Here is a 22,458-nt window from a genome sequence, read left to right on the forward strand (position 1 = left end):
TAGTTTCACTGCTTTTACAAGAAGCTCAAGTTGCCTCATTACCTGGTTCGCAGGAGTCAAAGTTTGAACAACTCTTTAAACAAGTTTTGCAGTTTTTTAGTTCTTTTATTTTGCATGTGTATAATAAAATTATACACAAAGTAACGGGAAAGAACGAATTAATTAACAAGCAAACTTTGCATAGTTACCATTTTGTATTATTTAAATGGCTGATTAATTTTTAGCATGTTTTAGGCTTATTTCTAAACAGCGTGAAGTTGAATGCTGTCTCACTGTATATTAGGTGGCCTTAACTACTATGTACTTACATCATAAAACACGTACAAGTGCTTATTGTGTTGTATTGTACTTTATTGTATACTTTTTGTGAGCTGAGATACGAGTAAGGTAAGCAAGTTTGGTGGTATTGGTAGGTTTAAGTGTAAGTTAAGGTGTAAAGTATGGGTCAACGGTATAAATATAAATGTAAGTACAGAAGTTAGTTACAGATGTAATTAAATATAGGTGTTAAAGTAAATATAGATGTTAAAAATACAAGTACAATCCAAAAACATGTATATACACAATATGTGCATTGTACCAAATTATTAATTTAAATTTAAGAACATAATAGTTAAGACCACCTATAAAGTGGAACCTCTTTATCATGTCCTTTCATCTTATTTTTTAATTAGCTATATTTGTATTCTCATGGTCATTTTCATTATTGCATGATTTATATTATTTCTCTTCTTCTTTTTTTCTCACTTACCCTCACACCATCTTCTGATAACCTTTGTGAATGTGGACCTTTGTGAATGCGTGTGTGTGCGTGGAATACGAAGCCATAGAGTGAATGAGCTAATAAAATGGCCCATGTCAGAGACCGAGCTGCTTAGTTCTCTGTTTCCCCCCACCCCTGAGCCTTTGACCCCCTCTAAGAAAGAGAACAAAATCATGGAGGTCTGGAGAAAAAGGGAGTCTAAGTCGCAGGTGCTCACAGGCCCCAGAAGGTGAGAATGTTAATGTTACCCCCTCTTTGGGTGTGGATTAATGTCCCGCCCTTAACCTATGAAACTGGGGGATAAATGTTCGGGAAGATGCCAATTAAGATAATTCTTAAACCTTCTGCTGTGTGTGAGATTATTTGTTCCATTGTGTACAATTTTATTTGATACACATTCTGAACCTCTTTAATGATATTTTAATTAAATGTATATGATTTTTTTTATACTTGTATTGTTATTGTTATATATATATATATATATATATATATATATATATATATATATATATATATATATATATATATATATATATATTATACGATTTACCAAAAAAAATATATTGAATTACTACCTAGGAATTAGAAGATTTTCAGTCTAGTCTGAGACGTTTGGACACCACTTTATGTGTATCTGTGTGAGGGAGAAAGAGAAAAGTGAGGTCGAGGCAGGGAAACAGAAAGTGATAGACATGTGTCGAACCAGTGAGAAACATGCAGGGTAAAGAGAGAGAGAGAGAGAGAGAGATGAGGGACACTATGGATGGTGCCTTAAGGTCATGGCTGACAGGATGACAGGTCATCGCTCTGTCTCTCCATCTCTCTTTCCAAACTGTCCAAGGCCTCACTCCAGCTTGTCTACTTGTGCCAAAACCTCACGTCCAGCCAACCACGCTCTTTAAAACTGACATGGCCCTCAACCTGAACCTCTTGGCATTGGACTTGTAAACTGATATATATTTAAAGCCAAAAAATCTACAAGTGTTACAGATAGTGACTGTGGATCTCTAATGTTGTTTGACATGATACTACTGTGCTATTACAATATCTGGAAAACCATATTAGTCTCATAACAGACTATTATAAATATTCATGATGCCAGTTAATCTTACTAAAAGGTGAAATGGCATAAATGTTATGGTACGGGTGCAAAATGGGTCACACTTTATATTAGGTGGCCTTAACTACTATGTACTTGCTTTAAAAAATAACTACAATGTACTTATTGTGGCCATATTATATTGCAAAACACTTTTGCTGCTCTTGAAGTGGGACACGTGTAAGGTTTGGGACTGGTTTGGTGGTATTGGTAAGTTTAATGGATGGGTCAAGAGTGTAATTATAAATGTAATCAAATAATTAATTACAGATGTTATTACATACAGGTATTGTTAGAAATATAAGATGTAAAAACATGCATGTACACAAAAAGGGCATTGTACCAAATAATTAATTTCAATAGGAGTTAATGGCACTTGATATAATATTAACATGGTCCAGTGTCCAAAAAATCAGTTTGTTTAATTTTTTGTGTGCTGTTTTAGTTATATACTTTTCCTGTTTTGTTTCTGTGTTTGTGTGTGCTTTTTATTTTTTTTTTTCCTGTGTGTGTGTTTTGTTTTTCTTCAGTTTTGCTTTATTTTTGGTTTATTTTTCATTGTGTGTTTTGTTTTTCCTTTATTTTATGACGCACGGAGAGAAAGGATTTTTCCGCTGGTCCGTCTTTTATCCATCTGTTTTGTTGTGACACGCAGCTAGAACAGAAACACACTCACAGCCGACGTATGTCACCTGCACGCAGTTTAACACACAAACACGCACACTCTTATGCAGAATGTGACTAAAGGGCCAGGCTCCTTATCGTTTGTGACATGGTAGACGGAAGGAGGGCTGTGAGCAGAGTGTATGTGACAGTGGAGGCGCGGGTCGCTGTGACAGCGGTTTGAGGAGCAGGAGACATGACACGCTCCTCGTCAGTCCGCTCCCCATGTCAGCCCAACACGCGCTGAAGGACAGCGGGGAAAAGCGAAGGAGGAGGGGCAGGGATTTCAGGGGGGACCACCACGGCTGTCACACCAGACGGGGTCCATCGCTTGGTGGGGGGTTTTCAAGGGGAGGTTGGTGTGACCGGATTGCCCCTTCATATTCAGAAAAATACCTTAAAAGCTTCTGCTGTTGTACACGTCAGTTAGATGTGAGAGAAAGTGAGAGGTGTAGATGTCTAGTACAATGCTCAGTACAATTAGGTTTGACAGTTTAGCATCGGTTGCATGGATATCAGCATCTTAAAATAAGTATTTTAAGTTGTTTTGTGTTTATAATACAGGAAATGATGATGGGCATCATGGTAATTTGGCTTAGGTGTGCCTCTAGACACATCAGGCGAACTGTTTCCCACAGCCTCCCTCTTTCTGTTATGGAGTCACAACAAGAAACCTGTGAGTGTGTATGTGGTGAGAGACTGAACTCCTAGTAGCAGGGGGCTGTGGTAATTTGTAGTGTCTTTGTATTGCGGAGGACTCTTTATTTGACCACGGACAGGGAGGGGGGTGTTTAGGCCCTTCCAAAAAGCCTTGCCCGAGGAGGAGATGACACACACACACAGACACACACACTAGGAATTGCACCCGTTCATAATACACAAGTAGCAAGTACTTAATTTGAGGTTTTTGCTCATAAATACTTGAAAAAGTGAATCCACCCCAGAGCGTTTACATGTATGAACATGTATGCATATGCAAATACGCTCAAATAAAGAGCTGGGTATCTTTCCGAAGATAAAAGTAGTGTCATATTCTCACTTTTTCCGCCTTTTTCCCCCCTCTTGTAATATATGTGGTTAATTAAAAAGTTGAGCAGTTTGTCTGAATCTCTCATTATCACATACCTTTTAAAGAGGATGAATGGAAATGTATTTATAGTGCTTGAATAATAGACATGTGTCTGGATTGTTTTGGGACCCTGTGTTTATATCTGTAACCCTTGTTACCCTAATGAGACAAGCAGTTGCATTCATTTGTGTGTGTTTTGCCTCAGGCCTGATGGAATCGGTACTGTCACAGTAGAAGAGAAGGAACGGTTCGAGGAGATCAAAGAACGACTGCGTGTTCTGCTGGAAAACCAGATCACACACTTCAGGTACATCACTGACAGTCACAGCATCACATATACCACCTTACTAACAGCTAGGGATAATAATGGAGTATGCGGTATGTGTATATATAATCCATATATATTTTTTATTTTAACTTTCAAAGTAGTGTGAAACTGTTAAATGCAGTGTATATGAAACTAATTGCGTGATGACAGGATATAGTGATAAAACAGGATATTTTTTGAAAGTTAAGTTGAAATGGGTTTGTTTAATGACAATTCTTTTCAGTATTCTAAACAGTTTTAAATGTTTTCTCTAAAGGTATTGCTTTCCATTTGGACGCCCAGAAGGAGCCTTAAAAGCCACACTGTCACTGCTTGAGAGGGTACTATTTTCCCACTACTATCTGTCTGTCCGTATATATATATATATATATATATATATATATATATATATATATATATATATATATATATATATATATATATATATATATATATATGTGTGTGTATCTATATATATTTCTAATGAATTTGGTTTTGCAGGTTTTAATGAAGGACATTGTGACACCCGTACCTCAGGACGAGGTGAAGGCAGTGATCCGTAAATGTTTGGAGCAGGCAGCTTTAGTGAACTACCAGCGTCTCTCAGAATATGCCAAGGTGGAAGGTAGGAGGCACATAAACCAGTTCTGCAAAGTTTTTTCTCCTCTCTGTCTTCAGTAATATAGCACTTGACATATTCTTCTCTTAGAAACACTGCTTAACAACAGTAATGCTCAACTAACCAGTATTCCATGGAGGCAATGCGGAAATCCCACTTTTTATTGTTTCTTTTCATAAAAGGAATACTTTCAATGCAGCAATAATTAACTGTCGGTGTGTGTAATGGCTTTTTATGTTGCCTTATCTCTGCGAATCTTCTAAGACACTTGAGATAATTGTCCTGTACTACGCACCCAGGTAGTCATTTTATGTATGTATATACTTTCTTTATATTATTATTATTAATAATAATAATAATAATAAATATGTTTTTGAATAGGTCTTGTTGGTGCAGGTTTGTTTTAGCTGTTTCTAGCAGATTATAAAGTAAAAATGCATTCAATTCGTCCTTTGAAACCTTGGCCTGAGTGCCATATTGTTCTGCTCAGTGCTTTCTTGTGGATGGTTGCATCTTTCCTGTGGTTTAGCTTTTAGGGTTAGAAGTACTGTACAGCGACAAATTTACTTTTCTTTTCCAGCTCTTCATCACCTTTCAACCCCTGCTTCATATGTTTATTGCAGAATTGCTGCCTTTTTACTAGCTTTCTTTGTGTCTTTTTCCTCTTTCTTTCTCCTTCTATCTCTTTATCTCTTTCTGCTCCTTCCCTCTGTGCTTTCCTCTTGTTTATTGGCTTTTCTTCTTATTTGGAGTCCTCTCTTGTTGAGCCAGGTTGAAAAGCCAATATACAGTGCAAAGCTGGATTGCCCACTCAAGCAACACACATTTGCGTTGCAAGTGAGACAGTTTCTTTTATAGACATGGACAGCTAAACTGTGGCTTACATACGGGTGGTATTTGATGTCAAGTAATAGCCATGTTTACAGGACAAGTGTTTTTATTTTGCCTGGAATATATTTTTTATATCAGTCATATATATATTTTAGTTTCTAAATAATTTTCAATGACTGTCCATGTTTATGAAGAAATATGACTGGGTACTGCAGATACTGAAGGAGAAGCCCTTAGTATCTGTTTGCCAAATGATGTCGATGTTGTTCCCTATTGATTGCTGACCACTAAACTGAATGTGACTTTTGTACTAACCCAAACTAACCAATAGCTTGCAGCACACTCACAAATCTTTCCAGAGTAAAATGATCAGCTGGGTTAAAATCAAGGCTAATGGTGGAAATCAACAGAGCTAAAATCTGCAAGTCTGAAGTGACTTAACCAAAAACCAAAACTATACGATGAGTCCAATGCAATATTTTGTCATTTTGAAAATAGTTAAATCCGTCAAAAGTCTGGAATAATGTTTTTTAAACAAGTCTCTTATTTTAAAAAAAAAAAAAGGAAAGAAAATAAATTAATATTATGGTAAGGATAAAACTGTCTACAAGGTATGGAAGACTGAATGCTGAAAATTCAGGTATTATTTCTTGAATTTCTAATTAATTATTTCACAATATTAGTGTTTTAACTGTAGAGAGAATAAGTAAGGTTTTTCGGAAACATTAAATATTTAATTATTCCACACTTTTGACTAGTAGACTATATATGAATAAAAATGAATGGCCTTCCTTCCTAATAAACAATAATGACAAATTGTTACCATCATAGGTCCCACTTTATATTAAGTGACCTTAACTACTGTGCAAGAAATAAGTATAATGTGCTTATTGTATTAATATTGTATTGCCAAACGCTTTGGCTGTACTATTAAAGGTGATCTATAGGTATGGTTAGGAACAGCTTTGGTGGTTTAAGGGTAGGTTAAGGTGTAAGGGACGGGTCAACAGTGTAATTATAAATGTAAGTATAGAAATTAATTACAGATGTAATTACATACAGGTATTTTTAAAAAAGTACAACATTAGAAAATGTATATACGCAATAAGTGCAATGTTTCAAATGAATATTTTAAACGTAAGTACATAAGGCCACCTGCAATACAGTGGGACCCAATAATGCCTATGACTTGATTTGAGGAAGTTTGTGCGTTTTGTAGAGCTTTATGACTTACAGATCATATCAGGACTGATTGATCGCTAAAAAATTTTGAGATGCAGTAGATCAGTTACCTTCCTTTTTGCCAGCCCTGCCAGGCAACTTTCCATGCCACTAAATTTGATCAAAATCCCCTTATTGCACATGCAGCCATTGTGCTTCTTTCTCTCTCTTTCTCCTCTGACCCCTTGCTCTTGCATGCCCCGATCCTCTTTTATAGGGAAAAAGAGAGAAATGTATGAGCATCCTGTCTTCTGTTTGGCGTCACAAGTGATGGATTTAACCATTCGTGAGTACCCTGCTCATCTGGAGCCACTCCATCACTTCCGCCATCCCTCTTTTTTTTTACTTTTCTCGTTTTTCGTTCTCGAGCACTTTCACAAGCAGTTATTCCCTCATGCCCTGACCGGCACCATCCTCTTCTCTTGATTGCAGTCTGCTTGCCTTTTTTCTTTGAGTTTGTCACTTTCATCTTAGGTTGAGTGATTCAGCCACAGGTCTTCCTGTCGCTTTGATCAGACCATCCCGTCCAGCTGAGTCCACGTGGCAGCTGTTCTTTCCGTTTTCTGCTTATTCTTTCTGTTTGTGACTTGAATGCATTTTTACTTTGCTTTTGTGTAAGTCACTCCTCCCCACCTTTGTCCGTTTATCAATGTTTACAGTATTGGTCAGGTACAGAGTGAACAAAAATAACTGACATGATCTCCAACCTAGGAACAAAACAGGGATTCTGACGCAGCTTTCAAAGACACTGAGTGTTTAATCATGTTTTGTTTTGTGTTTTGTCCACTCCAACAGCTTATCACTGTGTGTCTTCACTGTATTTTTGTATGTGATTTGGTTTATTGTTTCTGTCTTGGGTCAGACTTGGTTTAAGACATGTTTCCGGTCTGCAGGTGCAAAGTATCTGAGTTATTGTACTTCGTTACTATACAAGAATTTCTGCTTTACTGAAGTACTATACTTATACTGAGAAAAAATGATTTTAAATATCTAAAAAAAATAGTAAAAAGTAGAAAGTCTGGTTGACAGGTCTATGGGGTTGATTTTTTTTTTTTTTCAGCTTAATATTTTTGTAGGAATCTAAATACAGTTTTTTTATACCATTTCCTCTGTTAAAAAAAAATCTAATTTTAAACATTAAACATCTATAACATGTAAAATTCTTTTATGTCACTTTTGATAAATGTGTCCTTGTTAGAATTTTTTTTTCTTTCTGAATCAAATTGTTACTAAACTTTAAACGTTTACATAGTGTTTAAATGTTTTTATTTAATTTAAAAACAGCCAATATCATTTTTCTTTTCTTCTTTTTGAAGAGATCCACAGTCACCACAAAATCAAGTCCCTAATAAGCAGTTATTATTTGCTCGTGCATTTAATTAACTATCCACTGGGCAAATCCCTACTGCTAAATTTTAAGCAATTTTTTTTGACTGTATGTTTTGGTTTTCGCTATATTTTTACACACTGCTTAAAAAAAATGCTGTTCAATCTAAAACAGCTACTCCAGTAGAGTTTCTTTCACAAAGTCTCTCATGGAACGAGTGGACAGCCCTGTCCTTGAATGCCTCTTTCCTTCTCTTTCTACGTCTCCCCATCAGATCTAACATCTGAAACAAAATGAAAGCTTATCCCTTCTTCCTTTTCTCTTTCCCTTTCTTTCTCCCTTCCCTATTCCTTGTTTCTCTTCTTTCTTTTTAGTAGAGAAATCTCAGACTGATCAGAAGGATGCAGGTGACATCTTTTGTCTGACTCACTATTAAAATCATTTTAAAACAGCCCCCCACCCTCCCCCGATCTCTAAACATAACCAGCTCACAGCATTCGCATGGCATTATTAACAGACGTAAAGGGAACCATGGGAATGTTGGGACAACGTTATGCCAGTGTCTTCTGAAGTTTAAACATTGCATCTTAATGAAGATGCATTTTCCATGAACTGGTAAGCACTTTATAAAACGCATTACCAGTCTATGGAACATGCAGAGCGAGTATTTCTTTAATTTGTAAACTTCCAAAAGTGAAAAAAATAAGGAATAATAAACAAATAATATAAAATAGTTTGTTTGTGTTAGTTACAATTAAAGTGATACTCTCTCTACACAAAGTGCGTGATTAACGTAACACTTTACTATAAGATTCAGTTCTTTAATGCATTAGCTAATGCATTATATATCATCAACTTACAATGAATATCTTTTTTACAGCATTTATAAGTCTAGGTTTTAGGTATTATTTCAAAACATTAAATGTTGCCTGCTTGTGTAAAAAATAGCATTAACCCAGATTAATAAATGTTGTAAAAACATTTCTTGTGTATGTATTACTTAATAAATTGAACATTAGTGTAAAGTGTTACAGAAAAATCTCTAATGGGTCAAATAGCAATACTGATGCACATGATTTTTTTCAGTTCATATCATATTGCTGATTTTCCATTAGAGTAAATTAGTCTGTGTGTGGTTTCTGAAACCTTTGCAAAAATATCAGAAAAATACATATATTTAATACAGTACAGTATGTCACGGATTGGTTTAGAAACCCTCCATTCATACCTTGAATTAGGAAAATCAGGTATTTCAAGTCTTTGAAAATTAACCAAATGTCAAAATGCTGTTCATCGCAATTGAAGTACCTGATTTGGCGCTAGTACATGACATTTCGTCTCTGCATGGACAGTAACCCTTTAAAAGGCCACCAGTATTATATTTTGTGAAAGTCTTCAGTCCTACTGAAGGAGCTGAAGATGACTGAGATACAATTAGAGAAAAGGTCAAAGGGTTAATTCACATTTAGGGGGCGTGTGCTTTGTGTTTAGTGATGAAAGCACTGTTGACTGAGAGGGGGGTGCGACTCTTCAAAATGATGTTAATTGTTTTGACATTTGTCACACAGCAAATGACTTCACTTCCTAGTTCCTCTGTCTTTGAGTTCCTCCATCAAAGTGCCACATTTACAACAGTCAAAAAAAGACAATGCTGAAAGATCTCAAAAACTGACAGCACAAACAAATCTTTGTTCACAACAGCCCCTCAAACAAAAAATCAGTTAGGATGTCTAAATCATCACATAAAACACCCTCTCAGCCAATACAGAAGCATTAGGAGCTACAGTGTAACACATGTATCCACACACCGTGGTCATATAAATGTCTGTTTACTTTCTAGTCCCATCCTTAACCGACACCAAGGAACAATTTGCCTTATATTGTGTGTATTCATCATGCTAAAGACCATTCAACATATATCCATTTTCACAACAGTACACTGTAAATTGGTATATGATTTCTTTAATTATTTATCATATTTAAAATGAACTGTCGTTCTCCGTGCCAAAAAGTGACAGACGAGATATATACACTGAAGGATATATTTACGTATGACATGTTTAAGAGAGACGTTCTGCCAGCTTGTATTGACAGATCGAGGTAGGAAATGAGATGACATGAATTCCTGCATGTGCTGAACATTATGCATGATGACTATAACATATTTGTTGTCGTTTTTATCCTTTCTTTTTCCTCAGTTCCTTGGTTTGACTCATTATACTTGCATTGCTCTTTATTGACTCATTATGGTTCGTGTCTGCAGAGCTGAGTGTTGACAGAGTGTCAAGATTATGTTAAGTCGTTAACTAAGACAGCAGAGTTGATTTATGCAGCAGCTAATTTGTGGTTCATCAAGTCAGGGTTTTTTTTTCAGAGAGCACATTTATGAAATTCAAGTGAAAACGTAGACATAATTCTGAACTTTACACATCTCTTACCTACTCTGTCATTTTAATTGTCATCTAAATTTTTTGTCCTCATGACAGATATGCTTATGAAGCGAGTTATTGGAAAAGTATTTAAATAAGGTGTTACAGTACATATTAAGTTCACATGAAGTGAAATGCAATTTACTTTAGGCGTCAGACAGGCTGAGGAAAGTCCAGTGTTTTCTGTGTGCGTGTGTTTGTATGTCTGTATTGACTTGTACCTCTGTGCCTCAGAAAATGTAGGGCGCTTAGTCACACCTGCCAAAAAGCTTGAGGACACGCTCCGTCTGGCCGAGCTGGTCATAGAGGTGCTCCAACAGAATGAGGAACATCATGCAGAGGTGAGCGTGCCAGAGATTATGGGGCAGACATTTGACTTTCTTAAATATAGAAGGATGAAAAGAAATGTGCCAGGGACATATTTATGTGAAAACAAACAATGCTGCTTCAGTAATAAAACTTAAAATGTTTCCAATGATTGAAAAAAGGGTGCTCAGTGACTGCTAGCACTATTTAGGTAACATTCCCATTTAGAGCAGTCATCATCTTATAGACAACAGCAGAATATATGTGTTTTTGTGTTTTTAAATTATGTGCTCCGCAGGCTACGCGCCCAAGTACGGGAGGTCAGGCGGTACAGTATTTTTTATTTTTTATTTTTCGCTGTCATCAGTAGCATACCCTGCTCTTGCATGCCAGTCTCATGATCTGGCCTGCCCTGGAAGAGGCTTTACATGGGCCTAGCAAACCAAGAGCCGGGCACCTGCAGGGGGAATTAATATAATTTCAGTTCAGTTCATTCTGAGTAAATTAAAGAATTTAATTTATAGATAGATAGAATTAACTGAACTGAAATTGCTGTCACATTGACTAATCACATCGCAATTTGAAGGCATCACAGTCAATGGACAAAATGACTACAGTTGTTCTAAGTTCATCTTCATTTCAGTTTATTTTAAGTTTCTTTTGTAAATTCCATTTACACCTCTAGTGCCAGGTTCATTAAACTACGGAAGGTATAGTTCACCCAAAATTCATTCTTTTTAAGAAAAAAAGAGGATATTTTGAATAGCGCCATTTTGTCTGCCCGTTTGTTGTCCATACAATGAAAATCAGCAGGGTCCACTGTTGGTTGGGACCACACTGACTAATTATATAAACAAAAAGATTATTCAAAATACCTGCCTACAGAAATGGCTACAGGTTTGGAACAACATAGTCATACTTTACTCACCAGAATTATTCATTTTTGGGTGGCTTATCCCTTTAAGCACTTAAAAACATTTTAAAAAAACATGTCCACTAAAGTGCATGAGATTGTTTATGGTATTTTACATAGTCCAGTCATTTATCATGCTCCTAATATTGCATGTTCAAATGGAAGTGTGCATCATGTATATGCACAAAATAATTGAATAAATCTGCTAAACTGATGGACGTACATATATATCATGCAATTTTATTTATACCATCAGTGACAATTTCATGTCAGAACCTAATATTTTTAAAAGTGGACCAAACTGTCTTAAGCGTAAGAATTATTTAATTATACTTGCCTTTGTTTGCTTCTTTTTGATCAACATCACTGTCAATCATTCGTAACTGTTTTGTCATTGTTTTCCAATTGCATTTTAAAGCCCATTAATGCGGAAGCATTTATGATAATCAAGTATTCAAACCAAAACACAGAGCGAAAAAATCTCACTGAACTTTTACTGTTTTTCATGACTTGTTTATTGGCTGGAAAACGTTGGACAGGGTAAAGAGGTATGTAGACCATAGAGTCCCCCTCCATGTGCATGTCACAGCCCCTGCACCATGGATGGAGGGATTTCCACCTTTTCCCCCTGATTTCGTCCTCCCCATCTCTGCCTGGACACCCCATCCCTCCCCTGGTCAGCGTTGAGCAAGTTGCTTGTTTCCACAAGCACAAGGGGACAGTGCTTCACCTGTGGAAGCAGACACCCCAAAAAAAACCTCAATGAAAATGACTTGTCTCATTTTCACCCTTGCACAACCCCAAGAATATCCAAACTCTCCTCTGTTTTGTGTCTTTCAGCTTGGTTTGGTCTGCTAGATTCACTTACCAGCTCTCACTACAAATATAAAAATGTAACAAATGCACTTCTCTGTGTTTTTTGGGAGAGATTTTGCAAGAAAACAAACTGGTCTCAAAAATACTGATATTAAAAGTTGGTTTGAGTGGTCAGTGACAACAGCATGCCTTTTTAAAGGAGAGGAAGCCATGATCTACATTAACTTTTCATTTGTCTAACACGCTTAATGCATATCTACAGGCCAGATGTGTTACACACAGCAGCACGGTTTGATCAGCAGCAGAGGAATCTCATATACAGAAGATTACTCTTTTAAAAATATATGCGTTAGAAGGAACATTTTTAGGTTCCCCAAAGAACCTTTCTGATTTGTTTTTTCTATTATAAATATCCTTCTGGGCAAAGGGTTTAAGGTTCTTCACGAAACAAACAACACCAATAAAGAAATTTTGTGTTTAAAAGTATATTTTAAATGATTTTGTTTTGAAAAGAGAATAATGTTAAGTACTGAGATTGTGCTGGTAATCATTGCTGCTGCTGCATGCTGGGAATTTGTTTGTTACAAAGGCATAAATTCCTGTGCATGGACTTCACATCTGCAAATGGAAACTAAATAAAGTATATACTTTAAATATAAGTCAATGTATGTGAATTAGAATTACATACAGAATGTATGTGAATTACTGTATTTTAGAAGTAGCATGAGAGTTTTCATGCATGAGATAAGCTCATGATACTCTACAGACAAAAGGTCATAAATATGAAAAAGAATTACCTTACTGGACATCCTGGTATAATTTGATCCAGTGTAATTTTTATGGATCTGTGGACTGTCATGCTCTTACTTTTAAGAGAAAGGACTGAACTTATTATGTCTTTAGATTACAAGGATTTTATTTTTGCTTTAATTTCCCCCTTTTTCTGGCTCCTGTGTTGCCTCTGTCTCTCTTTCTCTTGCTGCAGGCATTTGCTTGGTGGTCAGATCTGATGGTTGAACATGCAGAGACATTTCTGTCTCTGTATGCTGTGGACATGGACGCAGCGTTGGAGGTCCAACCACCAGACAGCTGGGACAGCTTCCCTCTCTTTCAGCTGCTCAATGACTTCCTGCGCATTGACTGTAAGTATTTACAATAATATTTTTTTGAACAGGTCCATATATTTTGTTCCTTTTTAAATGAAATTTGTCATTTAATTACTTTTCTATTAGCATTGTATATGTATGCATATGTGTATGTATGTATGTATATATATATATATATATATATATATATATATATATATATATATATATATATATATATATATATACATATATAATAGAGAGAGAGAGAGAGAGAGAGAATAATAATAATAAAAGAAATGAATTAAATTGGAAATTGTCATATCACCGGTCCATAATTGCATATTTGTAACGTTTCATGTTTGCAATAGGTTACAAATTGCAACAAAGCGGAGCTTTAAGAGACAATATAGAAGAATTAAGGGCCAAATAGTGAACCCCACAGGGGGTCGAACCAACACATTGAATGTAAAGAGTTTGCTCAAGGCCTTATCACGTCTCTAATGAACTGAAGTCAATGGGGTGCTGTCCATGGTGCTAAAGCCACACTGCCATGGGCTGCAGCTGACTAATTATCCTAGTGGCATTCTTTGCACAGCTTGACAGGTTGTTGTCTGGTAACCTATTCTTGATATTGGATTGCTTTTTCTGCTGGGAAAGCTAGAGCTTCAGAAATCAAGAGTGTGTACTACGTATAAAATAATTTAACAGCCTCTTCCTTTTTAAAGTAGATTTAAATTGTATTTCTTTTTTTTCTATTTTTTCCCACACTTGGTTTTTTCCACAGCTCGCTTTTTGTTTGTTTTTGTTTATTTTTGTTCTTCTGTCTCTTCTCACTTTCTTCTTTGATAGACTGTGTCTTTATAGTATCTTCTTGAGCGGCGTGATGATCTCTTGTAAAGAAGGTAGCATAGATAGATTTTTATAGATTCCCACAATATCATATTTGATATGCAGATTTTTTAAGAGCTCTAAATGTGACCCTGGACCACAGTCTTAAACAGCACAGGTATATTTGTAGCTGTATCCAAAAATAAATTGTATGGGTCAAAATTATAGATTTTTCTTTTATGACAAAAATTATTAGGATATTAAATAAAGACGTTTCATGAAGATATTTAGAAAATTTTCTAGCATAAATATAACAAAACTTCATTTTGGCTTAATAAAATGCATTGTAAAAGATATTTGGACAAATTTAAAGACAGGTTTCTCAATATTTAGATTACAGATTTTAAAATAGCTGCCTCTCTTTTACATGTTTAGTAATATTTCAAGAGGAGCACTGGTCTTTTTTTATTCTTAAATAATTGAAATCAAATTGAAATAATTAAATTGCATATTTTTTAATATGCTTTAAATAAAACTTTTTTCTTGTTTTTTGAATATTAGCTAGATATTCTCAACAAGCCTGATGCAATAAATATATTACAGAAAAAACAGCCACAGTTTTTAACTTTATTTTATAGAATGGGCTTAAAAACAATCTAGTATCATGAAATTCCCCATAAACCTACACTCATATTACTCCTCGCTACAACACAGACACATATCACCTCCCCCTGGCCTCCTCGCACACAAGCACGCTCGCATAAACACAAACACAAGCAAACACCATCGAGCCACAGCCTACAGCATGCACTGCATCTGTGGAACAGGACATTCAGCATGGAAGGTCACTATCGTCCTGTGCCTGTAGCACTGAGCTAGGCATGAAACAGCCTTAACACCAGACAGGCGCTAAAGCAGAAGCTATTCATGCTGCTAATGAGGTCTAAAACAGAGGAGCCTGGGAGACCCCACTGCCCCGGCCACTTGCTCGCGGACAAACAAAGCCAAGTGTACAACCACCGCCGCTCAAGTGGCTAATTGGAACAGAGCAATCAGGGAAGCAAACAAACATGGCACCTACTGCGAATGATCGACCTTGAGTACAACAAGAGAGATAGTGAGAAAGCAAAGTGAGAGAAATAGAGATGCTATGACTACTATGCTTAGTCATTATATGCTAAAAATGACTTTTCCACCAATACAGTAGTCTTTCTTTAGTCTTCAGTTTTAGACACCTTCAGTGTCACGGGATCCTGAAGAAATTTTATTTAATTTTATTTTATTTTTAGACATGGCCCAAATTATAAAGAGTTTTTATTAACATTAATTTAAAATGTAATTTTATTGTTTTTATTTAATTGTATTAACATTTTAATGTTTTTTTATTTAAAAATATTTTAATTGAAGATAAATTAATTATATAAATTATTATTTAAGATAAATCAAAAATAAAACCACTCATTGGATATTTAGTTTGATCTCCTGAAATGAACAAAAATAGTCAGGCCTTATCACATCATGCATCCTGTTGGAAGTGCCATAACACTTTAATGCTTTGCCAGCTTAATTTTTCAGATAAATGCTTAGTCACACATTTTCTGCTGTTACTACTGTATGTCAGCAATCTTTCATTCAGTTTTTTTTCCCACTTTTTGTTTTCACTATTTCAGATAATTTATGTAATGGGAAGTTTCATAAACACCTGCAAGACCTGTTTGCCCCTCTGGTGGTGAGGTATGTGGATCTAATGGAGTCCTCCATAGCTCAGTCCATACACAGAGGATTTGAACGAGAGTCTTGGGAACCTGTCAAGTAAGCGAAACACTTTTTCATTTTAAAATGTATTGTGAATATGCTAATTTACTATAGTTCCAAAAATAAAAATGCATGCTTGGCCTTCGGCAGTCTCACCATTTACACAGTAAGCTTCCTTGTGTTCAGAACATGGATTCCAACAGAATGAAAAAGGATTCACAGTGTGTTTTGGGTCTCTTTGCTTTCTTGATTTTTTGTTTGCGCATGAATTATTTTCATGTGCAAACATTTTTAAATATTTTCAAGATCAAGTTTGGTTTTTTAACTGGACTTATTTTTACAGTCCAAACCAGCCCTGCTTGTTGAACTTGAAAAACAATCGTACATGCTTCCCAAATATACAAGTCATGAGAATAACTTGGAATCACTCGACAAAGCAACATACTGTAAGACAAAGTGTGTGATTGTAAGAATGTTAATGCTAATTGAATCAACAATCTGCACTTCAGCAGAAACAAAAAGTGTGTGTTTTCTCGTAAAACCAGAGCCAAAGTCGTGATGATGTGATTCACTCCTTCTCGTGTGCACTTCTCATCTCTGCGACACCATCTTATCTCTGAATTAATTCTTCATCTTGTGCTGTAAACATAATGCTGTTTCTGTATCACCCGCACTTTCTTCTGTGCATCTACATCACTGCATTCTTTTTTCTGTGTTTTTTTCCCCCCTTTTCCACAGGAGTTTAACAAGTAATCTGCCCAGTGTCAACCTACCAAATGTGAATCTACAAATGCCTAAAGTACCAAATCTACCAGTGTCAGTTAATCTGCCACCAATGCAAATGCCTAGCTTTTCCACCCCCAACTGGATGCCGGGTTTATCTGATACTGAGTGTGTACTGAGTCTGTACCGGATTCTAATACATGCATGCGTGGCCTTAGCTTGAACATATCATCTTTAGTTCATATTGAATTCCAATTCAACCCAGAGCAATTCTAGGTATAGGTTTTCATGTGGAATGTATAATAGAAAACAGAGCTCTTTGCAGTTGATCACTTCATAATTTTGAAAATGATATCATGGAATATCATATTTTACAATATATTTATATTTACTATCGAAATTTTACAACAAATGTATTTATTTATCTTTTTTTTTTTTTACAGCTGAATGCAATCTGTTGTTGATTTACTATGTTTAGGATCATTGTCATGTGTCATAATGCACATAAATGTCCCTAAACACAGACAGATGCTTTGACATTCTGCTTTAGACGAACAGATGCGGTGCAGGAGGCCAGTATCTTACTTTTTTTTGTGTTGTAGGTAAATGTGGTAAAGGATAGTGTATTAAAATATTTAGGATTTTTATCATATATTTAATTTAATTTTTAATAGTTTTAAAATGTAGTTTTAATAGTTTTAATTGATCATTTGGGGATTCATTTGATTTTTATATTCTGGTTTTAAAATCAACATTATGTCAATGAAGTTCTCCTTTTTTAACAGCTTGTTGTGTAACAAACATTTTTACAGGGCTAACTTCATAGCATCCTAACTGAAGTTTTGAGTAGCTTTTAGCTTGTCAAAAGTGCACATTTAAAAAGTACACTCTCAGAAATAAAGGGACAAAAGCTGTCACTGGGGTGGTACCGTCCCAGTGGCAACTTTTGTACCTTTATTTCTGAATGTGTATGCGCATAAAAATGAATTTTAGCATTACATCCTGACTCATATGAAGATAACATAGTAGTAATATATATATATATATATATATATATATATATATATATATATATATATATATATATATATATATATATATATATATTATATTTATTTATTTATTTTTCAAAATAGTTCTTAAATTGTACATGCAGAATCCCCTTCTTTCTTTACATGTGTGGAAATTATCTACATAAACAGTGCCTGTGAATTAAAAATTTAGGGAGTTGACAGAGGAGCACCAAGGCAATTTTAGCTTATATTTAGACATGATAATTAAAAACCGATACTCCAAACCTTAGCATATTACCACTTTCTCGACGAGAGTGAAATACCTTCCGCGCTGCATGTGTTGGAAAAAAATTACGCATGCACACACAGACATAATTATGCATGCCGAGTGAGACTCGGTGTAAATATTCCATCTCTAAGGTGTAAAAGTGGGTAAACACCAAAGGTTGCCAAAACTAGATGACAGCATCCTCAAAATTGTAATATCTGACTTAAAATGTCAGACTTAAGCTTAAATTATTTCAACTTTGTAGAAATTAGTGTTTATACATTTCAGTTATGTTATGTTTCAGGCTAAGGCCACATTATAAAAACAGCCCACAGACCGTTTTTAACCCAAAATACCCCACGCATGTTGAATGGTTGGAAGATACAAATAACATACTATAAAATATATGCTCATGTTGTGCTAGCTAAATATTAAAGCTGAAGCGTGTCATACTTCTGCACTAGCAGCACCAAACAGAATCACAAAAAACAACTAGAAGGGACAATGCTCGGACAATGTTGGTTTGTCTTAAGTCTGGAGAGGTTTTACACTACTAAACATTGCTGCCAGTGTTTTTTGGATGGATTTCTAAAGTTTTCCGTTTGGACACATAATGCAAGCCAACATTAAAACAATTTCAGACATCTCTGTTCAGCCCTGTCCCAAACTCATGCCATTGGCTGAGCTAATGTTTTTAATTTCACAAAATAAAACAAAATGCAGTTCTGTTTGTTGCCGTGAGCAGCACGTAAATTACCCACTTCACCTTTAATAAAATTACTCACAAAATCATGGTCATATTATTGGTATCTGGTCTTGAATAAGAAGCGCTGCTTTAACATCTTGTATCTTTCCAACATCTTCCTCCTTTCCCTTTTTCTATTAGGATAGAGCAGGATACAGTTGTCCTTTCTCTTTCCTCTTGCTGTATTTGTTGGGTAGTGGGGTCTAGAGTAGAAGCACTCCAGTTTTAGGATATATGGTGTTGGTAAATCACCCCCATCCCACTTTTGGTCCCACCATGTTTCCCTCATCTATGGTGTGACAGAGAATGGTCTGAAGTGATATACAAGCTTCAGAGAAACAGGCATCTGCTTTCAGTAGAAACCAAAGATAAGATTTTAAAAGAACTGGTTGTGTGAGAAACCCAAACTGCTTTGTTTCTCACAGTAGTCATTTTTTGGTGTTTTTCTCACAATGAATTCTAGTTTGAGGTGTAATTTGGTAGGTTTCAGTAGAGTGTCCTTTTATTTTTTGTTTGTGTGCACAAAATTTGGATATGAACTAAAACTAAAACTAAAAACTAAAAATTGAATATTAATTTGAAATTGAATATTAATTTGAAAAAAATCTATATATGTGTATATATATATATATATATATATATATATATATATATATATATATATATATATATATATGTGTGTGTGTGTGTGTGTGTATACATAAGATATAAATGAGTTCAGGCTAGAATCCAATGTCACAATAAATAAATAAAATGTTGAATTTATTATTGATTGTTGGTCAGTGTCAGTCTTAATTTATTTAATTTTATTTATCAGCAGGCACTCAAATACAGCAGAAAGAATGCAGAATGTGTAGTAATACATATCCTACTGCTGTATGTGAGTGTCTGTTGAGTCTGAGACCCCTTAGCAGAATTGAGTATAAATGAACCAAGTGTGAAAGCTCCTACAGAGTCTACTAACTAAATCTGGCTTCAGTGTGAAGCTCTCATTGATTCAGTTGATCCTAGAATATGTTTCCACTGAAGATGCCTTGGCCCGCTGGCTGTTTGAGGACTGTAAGAAATTGATTGAGAACCAGTCTTTTTTTTTCTATGATCCATTCTTCATTCACAAGCCTTCAAATTGGCTCCATCCAAACAGATCTATGCCTTCAGTCAGATCAGTTGACCGTCTGGGACTCTAGCTTCTTCTGTCACTTAATACACATACAGCCTTTTCTTGTGATTTTGCAATTCTCCTTTACATCACTGTGCATGTTTTACCTTTCCTGTACTCAAACAACCAGACCTGACTGGTTATCATTTTGTTTTAGGATTAACCCTTTATTTTTTCCATGGAACGATCAATGAGGTTGACCTGAAGCCATCAGAGCACCTCTGCAATGATCGGGAAGTGGTAAAAATAACTAAACCAAATGTGTCACCCTGGAGTGTGGACTTAAAACAGGTTTTGTCTTTTTAAATCCCCCCGCCCTGCCCTTTGACTTTCCTATGTCCTGACCTTGGAGCTTTCCCTTCCTGATATACAGCTTTGATTTAAATAACTTAATGTATATCTCTCTGATTGTCTCCTCCGCACATGCCCTGGCGTTGGCAGTAATGGATCAGGGACATCAGAAGACTTGTTTTGGAAGCTGGATGCATTGCAGACCTTCATCAAAGACCTACACTGGCCAGAAGAAGAGTTTGCCAAGCACTTGGAAAGCCGACTTAAACTCATGTCCAGTGACATGATCGAGTCCTGTGTAAAAAGGTGAGACTTGAAAACATTGTTGACAGTTATTTGATGAACTCATGTGTAGTGTAACATTAATAATTTCATTTTCCTGTTTTAAGTTGCTTTTAAGTTTACATTTTATAATGTATAAAGCACCATAGAATTGACTTATTTGTTGCAGAAAAAGAGCTGGCTGATTTTCACTTTGCAGGTCCACATTTGTACTCCCTTCATTTGTTTTGAGGATATCAAGCAGACGTCTTCTTAGCTGCATTCTTCCAGTCACTCTTAAGTCGTAATAAACTCTTTGTCATTCTTTCAAGACTGAAGATTTGAAGCGCTTTAAGAAACTGTTGTATGTAATGTCATGGTAATTTGCTGATTCAGCAGATCTGGCTTAACAAGTAAAATAATCCACTCCTGAACGTCCAAATTGCAGTTGCAATGCAGTTTAAAAGGCTTTGTATAGCAAAACGATTGGTAATTTTCTTTTAAAAAATAAAATAAATCTGGACCTTAAGCCCTTTGCTCCAATTGAAGACCACTATATGGAGAAATATCCTGGAACTTTTTCCTCAAAAACCTTAATTTCTTTTCAACTGAAAAAAGAAAGGCATGTTTCCTGAATCTTTGACTATTGTACAACGTTCTGAATGACCAAAGCAGCCAATCAGTTTTCGGTTTGTCTCTTGTATCATTTCAGAACCAGAGCAGCCTTTGAAGTGAAACTGCAGAAAAGTCCACGCACTACAGACTTCCGTGTCCCTCAGTCCATATGCACCATGTTCAACGTCATGGTGGATGCCAAGGCCCAGTCGGCCAAACTATGTGCCATGGAGCTCAGCCAAGAGGTAGACAACACTGTTTCATTCTGTATCTTCCTTATACACTTCTTACGTTCTCTATCTTTCTCATCATTGCAAACATGCACTTTCTCTGCCACAATTTTTCTAGTACGACACCCTCATAATGTGCTGATCTGCATACGTCTTAGATTGAATATTAAATTATATCGTAAAATCCATTACTCTGTAGTCTTTTGAATTGCATGTATTCATCATATACACCAGCCTATAATATATACAGCAGGTATATATGTATACACACACGCGTAAGTTCTATGATTGCAAATATATTATTTGAATGCTGTAGATCTGAATGATTCACCAGCATGGCAGTTTTCCATTGTTTCTAAATTTTTAATTTAATTTGACTCTGTGCTGGAATGAGACGTTTTCTTTTTCTCTCTGTTGCTCTCTAATTGTCACTGTCACCTCGTCTGCTGTATCTTTCTTTTCATCCCTTTTCTCAATCTTGTGAAAGTTTGTTAGAGAATGGGTAAGTGTGGCTAACAATTCAATTGAATTCTCACCTTTATGTCCCAAAGGTATAATTAGCAATCCTAGCAGTTTCCCCCAGTCCTGTGACACTTAAATTGTTTTGATTATATTACCATATGTGATAGCTGCTTCTGAATATACATGTGCTAGAAGTGAGACATCTCATATCCGTAGCATCTTGAGACAGGTAATGATCTGAACTGAATTAATTACCCAGACATATTTAATATGGGGTAAATGAGACAAAGGGGTTGAGTTTGTACAGATTATCCCAGGTGAAAACCACCAAACAGCTCAAGAAAGCTTGTTTTGCAATTTCTGCTCATTATGCTTTTCTTTTCCAGAGACAGTACCACTCGCAAATTGACAATCTCATTGAGGAAACGGTGAAAGAAATGATTACTTTACTCGTGGCAAAGGTAGCATTTAAAGACAAACAATATTCCTAAATCATGTTTTGATATCTACATGCAATTGCTTTATTAAAAGCAGAAAAAGCAGACATTCATTTTATAAATCTGTTACAAGTACTGTTTCTTGTTTTCTATACATCATTAAAGCAGTATTTTCATTCATAACATGAAAATAATTCTCAATTTATGATCATTTAACATT

General features: G+C 35.6%; 1 protein-coding gene across 34 annotated transcripts in view; it reads left to right on the forward strand.

Moving 5' to 3' along the window:
* cadpsa (Ca2+-dependent activator protein for secretion a) overlaps positions 1-22,458 on the forward strand; it is a 91,730-nt gene that overhangs the window by 53,771 nt on the left and 15,501 nt on the right. For 3 of the 34 annotated variants that reach the window (XM_043252735.1, XM_043252737.1, XM_043252757.1), the window contains 14 exons: positions 3,800-3,901; positions 4,179-4,242; positions 4,403-4,526; positions 6,790-6,858; positions 10,563-10,669; positions 10,933-10,962; positions 12,087-12,095; positions 13,349-13,505; positions 15,950-16,091; positions 16,773-16,925; positions 20,384-20,539; positions 21,207-21,354; positions 21,827-21,841; positions 22,188-22,262. In XM_043252735.1, the coding sequence (XP_043108670.1) occupies positions 3,800-3,901; positions 4,179-4,242; positions 4,403-4,526; positions 6,790-6,858; positions 10,563-10,669; positions 10,933-10,962; positions 12,087-12,095; positions 13,349-13,505; positions 15,950-16,091; positions 16,773-16,925; positions 20,384-20,539; positions 21,207-21,354; positions 21,827-21,841; positions 22,188-22,262 (1,351 nt within the window). Of the gene's footprint in view, positions 1-3,799; positions 3,902-4,178; positions 4,243-4,402; positions 4,527-6,789; positions 6,859-8,273; positions 8,307-10,562; positions 10,670-10,932; positions 10,963-12,086; positions 12,096-13,348; positions 13,506-15,949; positions 16,092-16,772; positions 16,926-20,383; positions 20,540-21,206; positions 21,355-21,826; positions 21,842-22,187; positions 22,263-22,458 lie in introns of all 34 variants that reach the window. The other 31 variants (XM_043252741.1, XM_043252745.1, XM_043252739.1 and 28 more) reach the window with 23 other exon arrangements.

This window comes from Puntigrus tetrazona, chromosome 11 (genome assembly GCF_018831695.1).
Source record: "Puntigrus tetrazona isolate hp1 chromosome 11, ASM1883169v1, whole genome shotgun sequence".
Taxonomy (NCBI): Eukaryota; Metazoa; Chordata; class Actinopteri; order Cypriniformes; family Cyprinidae; genus Puntigrus; species Puntigrus tetrazona.